The sequence below is a fragment of the Cutaneotrichosporon cavernicola genome (genome assembly GCF_030864355.1).
Source record: "Cutaneotrichosporon cavernicola HIS019 DNA, chromosome: 1".
NCBI classification, from domain to species: domain Eukaryota; kingdom Fungi; phylum Basidiomycota; class Tremellomycetes; order Trichosporonales; family Trichosporonaceae; genus Cutaneotrichosporon; species Cutaneotrichosporon cavernicola.
The window spans coordinates 2,230,568-2,244,422 of NC_083393.1; the positions used below are offsets into that span (position 1 = coordinate 2,230,568).

At 62.2% G+C, this 13,855-nt stretch overlaps 6 protein-coding genes across 6 annotated transcripts; 4 read left to right on the plus strand and 2 right to left on the minus strand.

Moving 5' to 3' along the window:
• Positions 1 to 152: 152 nt before the first annotated feature.
• PEX6 (uncharacterized protein) lies at positions 153 to 3,745 on the plus strand (the record flags this gene model as incomplete). The annotated part of the gene is made up of 4 exons (XM_060604123.1): positions 153 to 398; positions 433 to 1,346; positions 1,381 to 1,964; positions 2,001 to 3,745. 4 exons carry the CDS (start codon positions 153 to 155, stop codon positions 3,743 to 3,745), a joined length of 3,489 nt encoding a protein of 1,162 aa, XP_060453370.1.
• A 235-nt stretch (positions 3,746 to 3,980) lies between these two features.
• On the minus strand, positions 3,981 to 5,435 carry CcaverHIS019_0108230 (uncharacterized protein; the record flags this gene model as incomplete). The annotated part of the gene is made up of 1 exon (XM_060604124.1): positions 3,981 to 5,435. One exon carries the CDS (start codon positions 5,433 to 5,435, stop codon positions 3,981 to 3,983), a length of 1,455 nt encoding a protein of 484 aa, XP_060453371.1.
• A 552-nt stretch (positions 5,436 to 5,987) lies between these two features.
• Positions 5,988 to 7,381, plus strand: CcaverHIS019_0108240 (uncharacterized protein; the record flags this gene model as incomplete). Its single annotated transcript, XM_060604125.1, has 5 exons — positions 5,988 to 6,102; positions 6,142 to 6,186; positions 6,223 to 6,539; positions 6,570 to 6,899; positions 6,941 to 7,381. 5 exons carry the CDS (start codon positions 5,988 to 5,990, stop codon positions 7,379 to 7,381), a joined length of 1,248 nt encoding a protein of 415 aa, XP_060453372.1.
• A 34-nt stretch (positions 7,382 to 7,415) lies between these two features.
• Positions 7,416 to 10,584, minus strand: CTK1 (uncharacterized protein; the record flags this gene model as incomplete). The annotated part of the gene is made up of 6 exons (XM_060604126.1): positions 7,416 to 7,479; positions 7,516 to 8,191; positions 8,228 to 9,596; positions 9,689 to 9,918; positions 9,953 to 10,267; positions 10,347 to 10,584. 6 exons carry the CDS (start codon positions 10,582 to 10,584, stop codon positions 7,416 to 7,418), a joined length of 2,892 nt encoding a protein of 963 aa, XP_060453373.1.
• A 182-nt stretch (positions 10,585 to 10,766) lies between these two features.
• On the plus strand, positions 10,767 to 11,986 carry MRI1 (uncharacterized protein; the record flags this gene model as incomplete). The annotated part of the gene is made up of 3 exons (XM_060604127.1): positions 10,767 to 10,852; positions 10,894 to 10,960; positions 10,997 to 11,986. The coding sequence occupies 3 exons, from the start codon at positions 10,767 to 10,769 to the stop codon at positions 11,984 to 11,986; spliced, it is 1,143 nt and encodes a 380-aa protein (XP_060453374.1).
• Positions 11,987 to 12,492: 506 nt separating this feature from the next.
• CcaverHIS019_0108270 (uncharacterized protein) lies at positions 12,493 to 13,836 on the plus strand (the record flags this gene model as incomplete). Its single annotated transcript, XM_060604128.1, has 1 exon — positions 12,493 to 13,836. One exon carries the CDS (start codon positions 12,493 to 12,495, stop codon positions 13,834 to 13,836), a length of 1,344 nt encoding a protein of 447 aa, XP_060453375.1.
• Between the last annotated feature and the right edge of the window lie 19 nt (positions 13,837 to 13,855).

Here is a 13,855-nt window from a genome sequence, read left to right on the forward strand (position 1 = left end):
GCGATTCAGTTTAAGCAGCACTGCCCACTCCACCGGCAATCGGCTACTCCCCATCCCGGCCACGGCTCTACTTTCTCCCTCAACCATCTCCCATCTTCCATCTTTCACCTTCCACCTTCCACTCATCCTCCTTTTCATACACGTACCGACCAATGCCAGCTGTACGCCCTTTTGGGCGTCCTGCGCCCGTGATCGCCGACGTCCACCCCCTCCCCTCGTCGAGCGACGCGGGCGAGGCGTCCTCCGACCTCTGGGCTGCCCTCCTCCCCCGCTCCACCGAGAAGCCAAAACGCCTGGCAGTCGCAATTGAATGGGCGCCCGAGCACCGCCTCCCTCCGAGCGCACGCGCTGGAGCAGCACGCAAACTCGTCCTCTGGGTCTCGCAAACTAGTGCAGAGGTACGGGCCATCGCGAGGTGGACACTGACAGTAGCCGAGCGATAAGGTCTCCTCCCGGCCGCGGCTCTATGTTCCCGAACACCTGTTGCCCAGTTACGTCCCCACTCCCGCTGAAGTGACGGTGCATGCGCACGAGCCCGTCTCCCTCTCGCTGGTTGTCGTCCAGCCGACTGGCGGGGAACTCGCCTCATCCGACTTCGAACCGCTTTATCCCGACGCTGTGAATGAGCCTGATGGAGACCCCGTGTACGGTTACGACATTAATGGATCGGTTCACTGGGCCGATGAGGAGACGCAGGCCGGCACGATCCTCCGTGAAGGCGGTATCATCTCGCTTGGATCGGGGTGCGGGTTCCGCGTCCTCATGGCCGAGCCGGTGCAGCAGGGCCTCGTGACTCGCGACACGCGGGTTGTTGTGGCGAACAAGCCGAGCGACGCGTTTGGGGATTTTGACGATGACCGCTCCGCCGGTGGCTCGTTTGCGCCTACACATCGCTCCCTGGTGGAGGAGTTTGATGCCGACGCCTTCCTGGCCTCTTCACTCGCCCGCTCGCTGGCCAGCCTGACGGACGACGAGCCGGCCGCACAACACGACCTCGACGACTCGTCAACGTCAAGCCTCACCAACTCGGGCTCGATGACTCCGCGCCCCGGCCTCTCGGGCCTGCGTTCACCTTCCCCTGTCGCCGCGCCTGACGACGTGCTCCAGCTCGACTCGCCCGTCGATGAGGGCATGCGTTTTGTGCTCGTTCCTGCCTCAGGTCGAGGACCCCAGACAGACGAGGACGACAGCGACGTCTGTTACGCTGGCGTGTGGGCGCTTGGCCGGGCAGGCGTCTTCGAAGGTGACTGGGTCTCCCTTCGCGCCGTCGAGCAGGGCGCACCTGGGCGGACGCGCATCGCCCGCGTCGTTGCCTGGGAGCGTCTCGACGAGGAGATGAGCGATCTGTGAGTTGTGTTGGCAAATGGCAACTGACAGAAGTCCTCCAAATGCGCTGATCGTGCCTCCGGGAGTGCGCCGCGCCCTCTTCCCCTTGCCCGCGCCGCACCTCGAAGTCATCATGCAGCCCACCCCTTTCGGCGCGCGGCGCCCTACCCTCCCCGTCGCCAAGAGCATGACTCTCGCACGGGTTGCAACTGCCGAAGGCGTCGACAAGCGGTACGAGCGCGCCTGGCTGCGCGGCCTGCGCAACCACTTTGCTGCGGGCCGCGGCGACGAGCCCGAGTCGCACCAGCGCCTTGTGCGGCGCGGCGACGTTATCTCGGTGCCGGTGCGGCAGGGCAAGCCACTCGCCGAGGGCGAGGAGCCGGAGGACGAGGATGACGATGAGGAGCGTGTCGAAAAGGACACGGCGCTCGCGTACTTTATCGTGACGGCGCTTGCGTTTGAGCCCCTCATGCCGCTCGAGGATGACTTTAGCTCGACCATCTCGTCCAAGTCCCGGGCCGGCGAGCTCGGCTGCTGGGTCGACGCTGGTCCGGGCGGCGAGACTTCGCTCATGTTGTCAGGCGTTGAACGCGGCCGCGTGGCCGGACGAGCAGGCGACCTTGCATGGCACGGAATGCGTGAGTCCCAAGTTCGATAGGTGTAGCTGACAGCAGCGGCCGCGCCACCACCGTACTACGCTCCCGCGGCGGGCACACTCCGCGACCTGGCGAAGAGTGCGTTCTCGCCTCTCGCCCTGGCCCGCCTCTTCCCCCTCAGCGTGCTGGTCAAGGGCTCTCGTGGGGCCGGCAAGAGATCGTTCGTGCACGCTGCCGCCGACGAGCTGGGCCTCAGCGTCGTCGAAGTGTCATGCTACGACGTTATCGGTGACACTCCCCAGACGACAGAGGGCACGCTTCGCGCGCGCTTCGACAAGGCGCGGCAGTGCGCGCCCTCCATCCTCCTCCTGACCCACCTAGAGGCCTTTGCCCCCCAGTCTAGCGGCAGCGCGCCGCCCCGCCCACCACCCGTTGTCAAGGTCGTGGAAGATCTTCTCGCGGCGGCATGCAAGGCCGGCGCGGAGACGAGCCAGCCCGTCGCGATCTTTGGGACGACGAGTAACATTGAGGCTGTGCCTCGCGACATGCAGGCTGTGTTCAAGCACGAGCTGGCACTCCCCGCCCCATCGAGCGGGGAACGCGAGGCCATCCTGACTACCTGCGTGGCCGATACGCCGCTCGCCCCCGACGTGGTGCTGAGCCACGTCGCGGCACAGGCTGCAGCCCTTACGGCAGGCGACCTCGCGTCGCTCGTCGAGCGCGCGCGCGACATGGCACTGGCACGCGCATGCGCCGGCGCGCCAAGTGCGACAGACGCGCTCCTTGCCGGCGTGGCGCTCACAGCGGCCGACCTGACCACCGCGCTGGGTGACGCGCGTGCAAGTTACGCCGACTCGATTGGCGCCCCCCGTATCCCCAACGTATCATGGGACGATGTGGGTGGCCTCGCGGCAGTCAAGAACGATATTCTGGACACGGTGCAGCTTCCACTCGAGCACCCCGAGCTGTTCGGGGAGGGAATGAAGAAACGTTCCGGTATCCTACTCTACGGTCCTCCCGGAACAGGCAAGACCCTTCTCGCCAAAGCGGTGGCCACGTCGTGCGCGGCAAACTTCCTCTCCGTCAAGGGTCCCGAACTGTTGAACATGTACATTGGCGAGTCGGAGGCCAACGTCCGCCGCGTCTTCGAGAAGGCGCGAGACGCGAGTCCATGTGTGATTTTCATGGATGAGCTCGACTCTGTCGCTCCCAAACGTGGAAACCAGGGCGATTCAGGCGGTGTCATGGACCGTATCGTATCCCAACTCCTCGCAGAACTGGACGGTATGTCGGGTGGACGCGGTCAGGTGGTCGTTATGGCCGCGACGAACCGGCCCGATCTACTGGACCCGGCTCTCCTCCGTCCAGGCCGCTTCGACCGCATGTTATACCTCAGCGTTCCCGAGACACATGCTGCTCAGCGTGACGTCCTGGCGGCCCTAACGAGAAAGTTCACCCTCGACCCCGCGCTTTCGCTCGATGACCTCTCGGAACGCCTGCCATTCACATATACCGGTGCGGACCTTTATGCTCTCTGCGCAGACGCAATGCTGCGTTCCATGACGCGCGTCGCTGAGGAGGTGGATAAGCGGGTCGCCGAGCTCGATGCTGCCCCCCTCCCCAGGGCTTATCCAAAGCCCCTCACAGCGCAGTATTACCTCGCGTCGATGGCTACCTCGGCCGAGACGGATGTCATTGTTGGCGAGAGCGACTTCCTCCACGCCCTCGAACGGCTGCAGCCCTCCGTGTCGTCCGACGAGATGGCGCATTACCGCCGCGTACAGGATGAGTTTAAGGGGTTCAATATTGGCGGCGACAAGTAACTATTCATTGGAAAACAGTGCACAGGCGCAGCTACATACATATACCCTATAGTCGTACAGTTATGGCACAGGTCTTGTTGGACGCAGAAGAGGTCGCTTTTCGTTGTTTACACTACGTTGAAGCGCGCACACGAATATGCACATGCAGGTCGCAGTCGCCTAGAATGAATTGTCAAGGCAGAGCGACAGCATTGGGCAGGGTGTGCGGCGCGCTTGCTCTTGCTCTTGCTCTTGCTCACTCGAGCCCAACACCCGCCCACACCTCGCGGTTCTTCTCGTCGTTTTGCGCCTCGGCCATACGCAGCATGGCCTCGTTGAGGTCCGTGTCGTCGCCCTGGTCGACGCCGCGCGGGAGCGCAAGAAGTGCGCGCTCGAGGTGCTCGTGACCCCCAAACGGATCGGACATGTTGCCGTCGATCGCCTCGCGAAGCGCCGCAAACCCGTCAACCATGTTATCCGCGCTGAGCTGGTAACTTGGCCCGGGGTCGACCGTGTCGACCATGCCATTTGTGGGGATATCGACGACATGTATGGGCTCAATCTTCTCCTCTGTACGCCTGCGCGTGCGCGGATGCTTGGGCGGCTTGAAGTCTTTGATTGGGCCCTTGAGCTTGCGGTACCGGTTATAGATGTCTGGGTACTTGATGCGCAGCGTCAAGGCCAGTGGAGGCGGCTTCTCAGGATCGACAGACGACGGATCCTCAGCTATCTGGCGGAGGTAGGCTGCCTTCTCGTCTTCAGGCATCATGAGAGCGCGGCGAATCTCGTCCGTGTCCTTGCCGGCATGGATTTGGGCGACCAGCCACTCGTCAATGACCTTGGGGAGGCGGCCCGACTCGAGCTCGTCGTCGGCGTACGCGTCATGTCCCTCATGCCTCCAGAAATACGAGACCTTGCACTCTCCCTCGTCCAGTTCGGTGAGAACGATACGGGCCGGACAATCGCACTTGACACTCTTCTTGGTGTTGAGGCGCAGCTTCTCGCGCGGCAGTGTCGTGCTATGCTTGGCCTCGTAGCGGCCCGCATGGTGGCATGTGTACGTGACCTTTTCCTTGATGTTTGAGGTGCGGTTACGCCTGCGCCGTTTGAGCGGCGGCGCACTCGCAGCCTCTTCGGGGGCCATGGAGGCAAGCATGCGTTCATGTGCCTTGATACGGGCACGTAGTCGCTCCTCGGCGCGTTTCTCAGGCGTAGTCGTACGGCGCTGTACGAAATGACACCAGCTACTCTCACCTTCAAACCAGACATCGAATTCGGCGCGGTTCGTAAAACTCAACAACTCGGGATGAGGGGTGGTATCGTCTCGCTGAGGCCGGCTGAACGGGGCCATATGTGACGATGTCACTGGCACGTGCACGTGTATGCCATCGTCTTGGGACGAGTTGGGTGACAGGACCTGGTTATCAAGGCCGTTATCGAGACCGGCATCGAGGACAGACTGGGACATGTCTACGCCGATCTGCATCGGCACACCGACTCCCACGTTGCCGTTGACGTCGACGCCTACTCCTACGCCTACGCCCATCTGGAAGTCGCCACCCGCATATTGTGGCTGTGCCGCGGCGACAGCGGCCGCTGCAAAGTCGGGATCGAACTTGGCATCGAAGAAGGCCTCGGCGGCGAGCTGGGGATCGATAAGACTGTCGTCGACGTGCGGCACGCCGGCGAGGTTGAGGGGCGGGTCGGACATTGTGACTTTGGAGTTGGTGAGAGTCCTGGTGGGAAGGGGGGATATCGGGGGGAAGAATAAGGCGGTGGCGACGAAAACAACAGCTCAAGTGGGGGGTGAGAAGTATTAGAAATAAAATGGGGGGAGCGTTAAAAATATTCCTATTCTGTCGGGTTTTAAGTGGGGGGGGAGAAGGAAGACTGAGTCAGATCATACATACCTGGGGGGAATCACGTGATCACGAGACAGGTGACATCACCTTGGTCACATGTCCACAAGAACACATTCCGTTCAGTCTCAACACCTTTCCTTGCCCAACGCGCCTCTCTTGTCGAGCTTTTGTGCGTCGCTCGCAAAGATCACAAGCCGCAGACGTAGCTCGCGCAATCGGGGTTACCTGGATCGCAGCTGCTCATTCAGCTTGCCTGAATCGCTCCATTCAACTTGCTGAATCGCTGCTCATTCTGCTCCTTGAGCTCCAACTCGTCATCGCACGCCAGCTATATCCAGCCAGCTGCGATTCGTGCTGTAACTCGTGCAGCTGACGTATCCGCCTCCCTTACTCCTCGCCTCATGGGGCTCGTGAACCGCCTCTCCCGGCCAGGGGCATACATCGAGTTCGTCCTTCCCCCGGCCCTCCTAGCTTATTTTCTCTGGGCATGGCGGGTGTGCACATCCCCATTCCTCGGTGAGTCAGAGGCGTTGGATCGGATCTGGCTGACCATAGCTGAGTATATCGCGGATGGCCTCGACCTCGGCCCATTGGTCGCGGGTACGTTCCAGATGTCCACATGTAGTCTGACAGCAGTGACATACCGATATGCCGCAACAGGCCTCATCGCGAGCGTATCTGCCGTCTTTCTGAGATTGTATTTCCTGCCCACGCGGTTTGCATCGCCTCCAGTACCGCCACCGTGTATCTCAAATCTCGAGGTCATCTTCGAGGTGCCGCGTCCTAAAGATGGCAAGGCGGGCCTAATCACCCATGACGAGGCGGCGAGCGGCGGACCCCTGGTTGTGTTCTGCAATTCCGATACATGTGGGGGCCGCTGGAAACCACCGCGCACCCGACACTGTTCCGAATGTGGCCGCTGTCGACTGGGGTTCGATCACCACTGCCTCTTCGTACGTCCCTCCCATGCATCGCTGACCCAGGTCGCGAACTGTATTTCAGCACCCATCCTGGGTCCATTCACGGCCTTGCTCCTCCTCGCACCAGTAACAGTACTCCTCCTCGCTGCACCGGTACATCGCGCCGTCATATATGGCGCCCGCCAAGCCTGGGCTTCCGCGGGAAGTAACGCCCGCGTACAGGCGTATTGGGGCTGGGGTTGGAGTTGGGTCGTCCCTGCCGGCCCCGTTGCACGATACGCTATTGGATTTCTTTTGGCGTGGAGTGATATAGAGGCCGAGGATAACGACATGGGCAGGGTTGAGATCGGGTTGTTGTGGGGGATTGGAAATGCTTTGGCTCTCATCACCGCCGTAAGTGTCAAAGGGAGATGGGAGAAGGAGGCTGATTCCAGGCCCTGGCTTTCTGGCAGGTCAAGCAGATCTTCTCTGGAGAGCTTGGGAACGACGTCATGCGGGCCCGCGCCTACGCAAAGGCTTCTGACGCTGTCAGGGTCGCCCGCGCCAAGGGAGAGCAAGATACGAAAGCCCTCGCTGCCATGGAGAGATTCACCCCGGAGAAGTGGTTCTTCGTCCCGCTCGAGCACGACTTGTATGCTGGAGCCGTGGTGCCTGTCCTCCCAACCGAGTCGCCGTACAATCTCGGCCGGCACGAGAATTTCGACCTCCTCGTCGGCCGGGGAAGAGGCTGGCGTTGGATCCTCCCTTGGAACTGCGTGCGGTCTGGCATGAGCACCGCTGAGGCGTCAGTCTGGCCGATCAATGGCGTTGTTAGAGCGCGTCTAGAGATGGAGGCGGCGCGGCTGTTAGATAATCAGAGCGACAATAGGACATAGATGACTAGACGGAAGGCATTCACCATGCTACATCCTACTTCTCGCGCCGGCGGTGCATCTTGACCGTCATCTCGTGATGTTCCCCACACGTCGCAAGTCTGGTGTCAGCTGAGGATGAAACCGATTCAGCTCACTGTGTGGGCTGCTCCATCTCTGGCGCCTCAGTGGTAAAGTACACGGCGTCGAGCGCGTCGTCGGCCAACAGCCTCTTGGCAGGGTTGAGCTCCAGCAGTCCCCGCACGACCTCCATCGCGCCCGCCGACAAGGAGGAGAACTTTTCGGCAAATCTTGACGGCAGAGCCTCGCGAGGTCGCACGAGCTCGTACCATGGCAACTCGGCGACGCTCGGCCAGTCGCTCTCGCGCGGAGTTCCCAGGATAGCCCAGATCGCGTCGAGCTGGCTGATCTCGTCCTGTCCCTGGAACGTCGGCTTGCCTGTGAAGATCTCGAGCATGATGCACCCCGCACTCCACGTATCCACCTCTGGCCCGTATGCCGTTTCGCCCATCAGCAGCTCGGGACTACGGTACCACAGCGTGATGACGCGGTTCGTGTAGTCATCCCGCTTGTGCTTGTGGTACCAGCGCGCGAGGCCAAAGTCGGCGAGTTTTAGCTCTCCCTCTCCGTTCAGAAGGATGTTTGAACCCTTCATGTCCCGGTGCAGGATGCCGCGCCGATGCAGGTATCCTAGGCCAGAGAGCATCTGGTAATTGAGCGACTTGACGTTGGCCGGCGAGAGCTTGACCTCAGGGTGCGATAAGATGCCCGTCAGGTCGTGGTTCATGTACTCGAGCACCATGTAAACGGAGTCTGCGGTCAGTTAACATGCAGTCCACGGCAACTGACTGTGTGACACCATCATCTCCATGAGCCGCACGATGTTGGGGTGGTCTAACGCTTGGAGTAACTTGATCTCGCGCATCGATGTGACAGGAAACCCGTCGCGCTCCTGCTCCATTCTGATCCGCTTGAGTGCAACGAGAGCGCCGCTGCCTGTGTTCCGCGCCTTGTACACCTTGCCGTATGTGCCCTCGCCGACCTGTGAGAGCCGCTCGTATCTCTCGCCCGCGACCGCACGGGGCCTAGGGGGTCTAGGAGCGACCACAGGCTTCGGCCGAGGCTTGGGTGCCTTCCGAGCTGCGGGAACCAGTACAGGAAACGGCGGGAGTCCCAGAGGGGGCGAAGGTCCTGCACCTGCAGGCAGTCCTCCCACTCTAACCTGGTCGCGTTCGCGTGTGGCGCGCGGACCGACCGGTGCATCAGGCGGCGGCGCGGGGGTCGCCTTCTCACCGCGCACAGCCTGGGCGTGCAGAGCAGTGAGGTCTTGTTGATCTTTCGACAACTGCGAGCGCATGCGGAGGAGCTGGTGGATCTGGTCCATCTCGATCGATGACGGCTGCCTCCCAAAATGGTGGATAAGAAACTGGTGCAGCGGTGGTGTCGCATTCTTCGCGTACCATTGCCCGAAGGCGGTGGAAATGTACGGCGCAATGGTGGATAGGTGCTTGTCATACTGTTGTTGTTTGTCCGCAAGGCGGTTGAGGAATGTCTCGGCGCGGGGAGTGCCGGGGCCTGAAGCTGGACCGGAAGGCGCAGAGGAGGGTGCTGATGTGACGGAGACGGGCCCAGGTGGTGGGACTCGAGGCACAAACGCCGGCCGAGTGGCGAACGACCCGGGCCCTGTGGCGGGTGGACCAGACGGGGGTGGGAGCGAGGCGGGTGATTGTTGTCCCGACACTGTGGACGCACTGGGCGGCAACGGGGGCACAAAGCGCACAGGTGGTGAGCGCTTGACTGGGCTCCACTTGTCCGAGCGCTTCGGCATCGGCGGTGGCGGCTCGTCATCGAGCTCCATGTCGACCTCGGGGACGTCCTCTTGGGTCGGGACCTTGGCGGGCCCCTCCTTCATGCCGTTACGCTGGGCAGCTGGACCGGTCGGTGCAGGCTTCCAATCACGCATGGCTCCGCGGACAGGATGGGCAGCCTCCCCATTCGTCGGCGTATCCCGATCCGGCGTTGTGTCGTACGGCAGAGCGTCGCCCGGCTGGGGGTCATGTCTTGGCCTGACGGGCCGCGGCACCTCCTCTCTAGGTGGCGAGCGCGACCTGGATCGCGAGCGACTCCGACGCGGGCTGGGGTCGCGTGGTGGTGATGCCGTCTGCGGCCGTCCCCACACACGCATCTTGACAGGATCCCCGTCCCGCCTACGCGGATGCTGCTGTTGCTGCTGCGGCTGCCACTTGTCACGACCCCACCTTCCCCTACCAAATTTGGATGGTGGGGAAGGCGACCGCCACCGGAAGTCACGGTCGCGGCCGTTGCGTACTGGGCTCCTTCGCGGGCTGGGACTGCGGGAGAGCGAACGGTCTCGCGACCTAGGCCGCTTCGGGGAGGGCGACCTGGCGCGCGAGCTCCCACGCGGACGTTTGGAATCTGGTAAGGATGGAGAGGCGATACGCCTCTTGGGAGTGGATGGTGAGCGTCCGCGTGGAGTGGGAGACCCTCGGCGCGGAGGCGGGGAGGGCGAGCGTGAACGTCTGCCGTCAGCATCCACTACCATACAAGACTGACCGGTCTTCCGAGTCGCTGGCTCTCCTTCCAACACCATAGTCAGGCGAGGCACGCCCGCCGGGCATCCTGGAAGCAGGTGACCTGTTGCGTCTCCGTGGTGGCGGGGAAGGTGAGCGTCGGTCGCGCTCGGGCGACCGTCCCCAGCGGCGAGGAGGTTCTTCGCGCTCACGTTCGCGCGAGCGGTCGCGGTCTCGCCGGTCGTCTGAGCGCCACCTGTCGGCGCGGTGGTCATCGCGCTCCCACCTGCGCTCGGGACTACGCCGTCGTCGGCGATAATCTTCCCAAGATCTATTGTCCTCCTTCCTCCACCCCCTCCTGTCGCGGTCATGAAAGTCCCTCCCGTCGCGATCTCGTTCACGCTCGCGCGAACGCGAACGGGATCGAGATCGCCCACGCTCTTCCCGGTCTTCTGGCTCTTTGCCCTTGTCTCTTTCGCTTTGTGCAGGTGCACGCTCGCGCGAGCGCTCGTCATGCCGCGGCGGTTCGTAGTACTCGCCCTTCCTGGTCGGTCCGCTTGGTCCCGGAGAGTCGGCCCATGCGTTTGCCGGACGCGAGGGCTGGGATTTGGGCCGCCAAGTCGACTCGCGCTTGATGCCCTGCGCGCCGTCGCGGGGCATGTAGTAGTCGGACATGTGTGGCGATGAAGAAGAGGCCAACACAAACCACAGAGTTGGATGGACCGCGTCATATTCAAAAGCTATTAGCCTAAAACTAATTGAATTAGATTTGAATTGATTCCGCGCCTCGGCCTGGTGGAGGGATTTCTGGAGCGAGAAACGTTTGTGGAAATGCAACAACAACAACAGCTGAGACAATGCCCAAGACTCTCCCCGAGATGATGACCTCGCTCCGCATCACTGCGGACGGGGAGGTTGAGATCGTCGACCAACTCCTCCTCCCGTATGTCGCGCCTCGATGGAACTGACTGGAACTGACCCCAGCCACGAGGTCAAGTGGGACAAGGTCGAGACGCCGGAGCAGGCATTCGACGCGATCAAGAGCATGAAGGTGAGCTAGGAGTCGTTCGATCAGATCTAACCCCAGATCCGCGGAGCCCCGGCCATTGCGTCGCTCGCAGCCCTCTCCGTCCGTTCGCACCTCTCCTCGGCTGCCGTTCCGGCGTTCACTTCCACCGCGAACGTACAGGAGCACGTGGGCCCAATCCTTGACTACCTCCAGTCCTCGCGCCCGACCGCTGTCAACCTAGGCGAGGCGATGGACCGGATTCGTGGCGTCCTCGCTTCTGGCGGTGACGCCGCCGACCTCGTGCAAAAGGTCAAAGACACGTGCTTTGCCGTCCACGCCGAGGACATGGAGCGTAACCGCGAGATGGGCCGTCTCGGGGCTGAGTGGCTGTGGAAGAAGCGTGGTGCCGGCAAGAAGGGCCTCAAGGTCATCACGGTGTGCAACACTGGTTCGCTAGCCACGAGCGGGTACGGCACGGCGATTGGCGTCATCACTGCCCTGTACGAGACGGACCACCTCGACACGGCGTACTACGCCCAGACGACGCCTTACCATCAGGGTTCGCGTCTGACCTCGCTTGAGCTCACGACGCTCCGTGTGCCGGCGTGCATGATCTGCGACACGATGCTCGGCTCGCTCATGCAGCACCAGGACATTGATGGCATTGTGGTCGGCGCGGACCGTATCGTCCGGAACGGCGACACGGCAAACAAGATCGGCACGTACCAGGCTGCGGTGCTTGCCGCGCGCCACAAGGTGCCCTTTGTTGTCGTTGCGCCCGTTACGACTGTGGACCTCAGCCTCGCGACTGGCGCTGAGATCCACATCGAGCAGCGGCCGCCTGTTGAAGCCACTCTCGTACGCGGGAAGAACCTCGAGACGGGCGAGCTCAGCGTCGTCCGTATCACGCCTGAAGGCGTGGGCGCCGACGACAACGAGTGGAACCAGGTCTACAACCCCAGCTTTGACGTGACGCCCGCGGACCTCATCTCGGCGGTGGTGACTGAGAAGGGAGTGGCGGAGCGCTCTGAGGGCGCGACCAGCATCGACGTGGCGTCGGTGTGCTAGAGGCTAGGTTATTGTATGGGGTCAGGTAGATGAGATAGACAGCCGTGATTCCCCTCACGGCCTGTAGACGGACACGATTATGACATTTGGCGATTTCCGCGGCGCCTGTTCCGCTGGGTGTTATGTCGTCGATATCCATTATGAGAGCCAAAGGCAAGCCGTGAATGCAGGCGGGATGGCGGCAGACCGCTCTCTGGCTCCATCCATATTCTGCTACTTCAACTCAATAATCATAGTTGAATGGCAGCTGCACGCCATAGCGAGCTGGGCGTGTTACATTGTCTCTGCCCACCCAGGGTGAGGGTACCAAGCCACTTCGGATCGGTCCGAGGCATCACCGACGAGAGCCGAATCAATGACAATCTCCATTCGGCACCTGTCGGAACTTGACTACGGACCGAAGAGAGCCGGTTCCTTGAGATTGCTGGCAAGACTCGAGTATAAGACCAACTGCAACGACGTCGGGAACTCTCTCTCTCTTCAGCACCAGCACCACCACCGCAGCAATGTCCAACCGCTTCGCCAAGCCCTCTGTCCTCATCGTCGGCTCCGGCGAGTTTGGCTCGACGACCGCCGTCGAACTCCTCCGTTCGGGCAACTACTCGAGCGTCACCGTCCTCGACCGCCTGCAGACCATCCCTGCCGTCGACGCGGCGTCGACCGACATCAACAAGGTTGTGCGCTTCGACTACGCCGACGAAGAGTACGCTGTCCTCGCGCACGAGGCCATCCAGCGCTGGCTCCGCCCCGAGTGGAAGGGGATCTACTTCAACACCGGCTGCCTTGTTCGTGGCCTTACCGACCCCCAGTCGCAGCGGATCTACCAGAACTCACTTGCGCTCGAGCCGCGTACCCGCCTCCTCCATGACCCCGAGGAGATTCGCAAGGTCCTCTCTCCGTCTGGCAAGGCTGTGGTTGGGGAGAAGAGCCTCATCAAGAGCTTCCACAACCCTCAGGGCGGGTGGGTGCATGCTTCGGGCGCTATCAACAAGCTGTACCGGGACATTGACTGGCTTGGCGGCAAGATCGTCACTGGTGCGGACGTTACCGAGCTCATTAAGAGCGATGATGGCTCGGATGTCGTCGGTGTTAGGTGTAGGGACGGGCGCGAGTTCCGCGCCGACAAGATCATCATGGCCATGGGGTCGTGGACTGGCGCCCACCCCGCTCTGAGGGGCGTGTTCCCAGACAACCTCCTGGTGCCGACGGGCCAGACGGTCGCCGCGGTCCAGCTCACGCCGGAGGAGCACGCACGCTACGCCGACATGCCAACAATCGCCAACCTCGAGGGTTCGGGCTACTACCAGTTCCCTCCCAACCAGACGGGTCTCGTCAAGTTTGCCCTCCACGCCGGCGGCTATGTCCTCCCCTCCAACATCCCTCGCACGGCTGCGGACCCCAAGGCGGTCGAGTTTTCGGAGAAGAACCGCGTCGGCTGGATCCCGCGCCAGAGCTTCAAGAACATGCGCGACAAGTTTGCCGAGCTCTGGCCCGAGCTCGCCAAGAAGCCCATGGCATACACCCGCATGTGCTGGTACTCTGACACGCCCGACGGTAACTGGGTCATCGACTTTGCGCCCCAGTACCCCTCGCTCCTTATCGCTTCAGGAGGTGCGGGTCACGCGTTCAAGTTCCTCCCGGTTATGGGCGAGCTCATTCGCGGCCGCCTCGAGGGTCACCTCCCAACCAACCTCGTTAAGAAGTGGGCCATCAACCGCGAAGTGCCATTGGTTGACCTCGACCGTGATGGTCGTCCCGGTCGCCAGCCCCTGGTTCTCGGCGACCTTACTACGCTCGAGGAGCTGGGGCCGCTCGCTCCCAACGCGGAGAAGCGCGAGTCGCGGTTGTAAAATTAGGATAGGATATCGT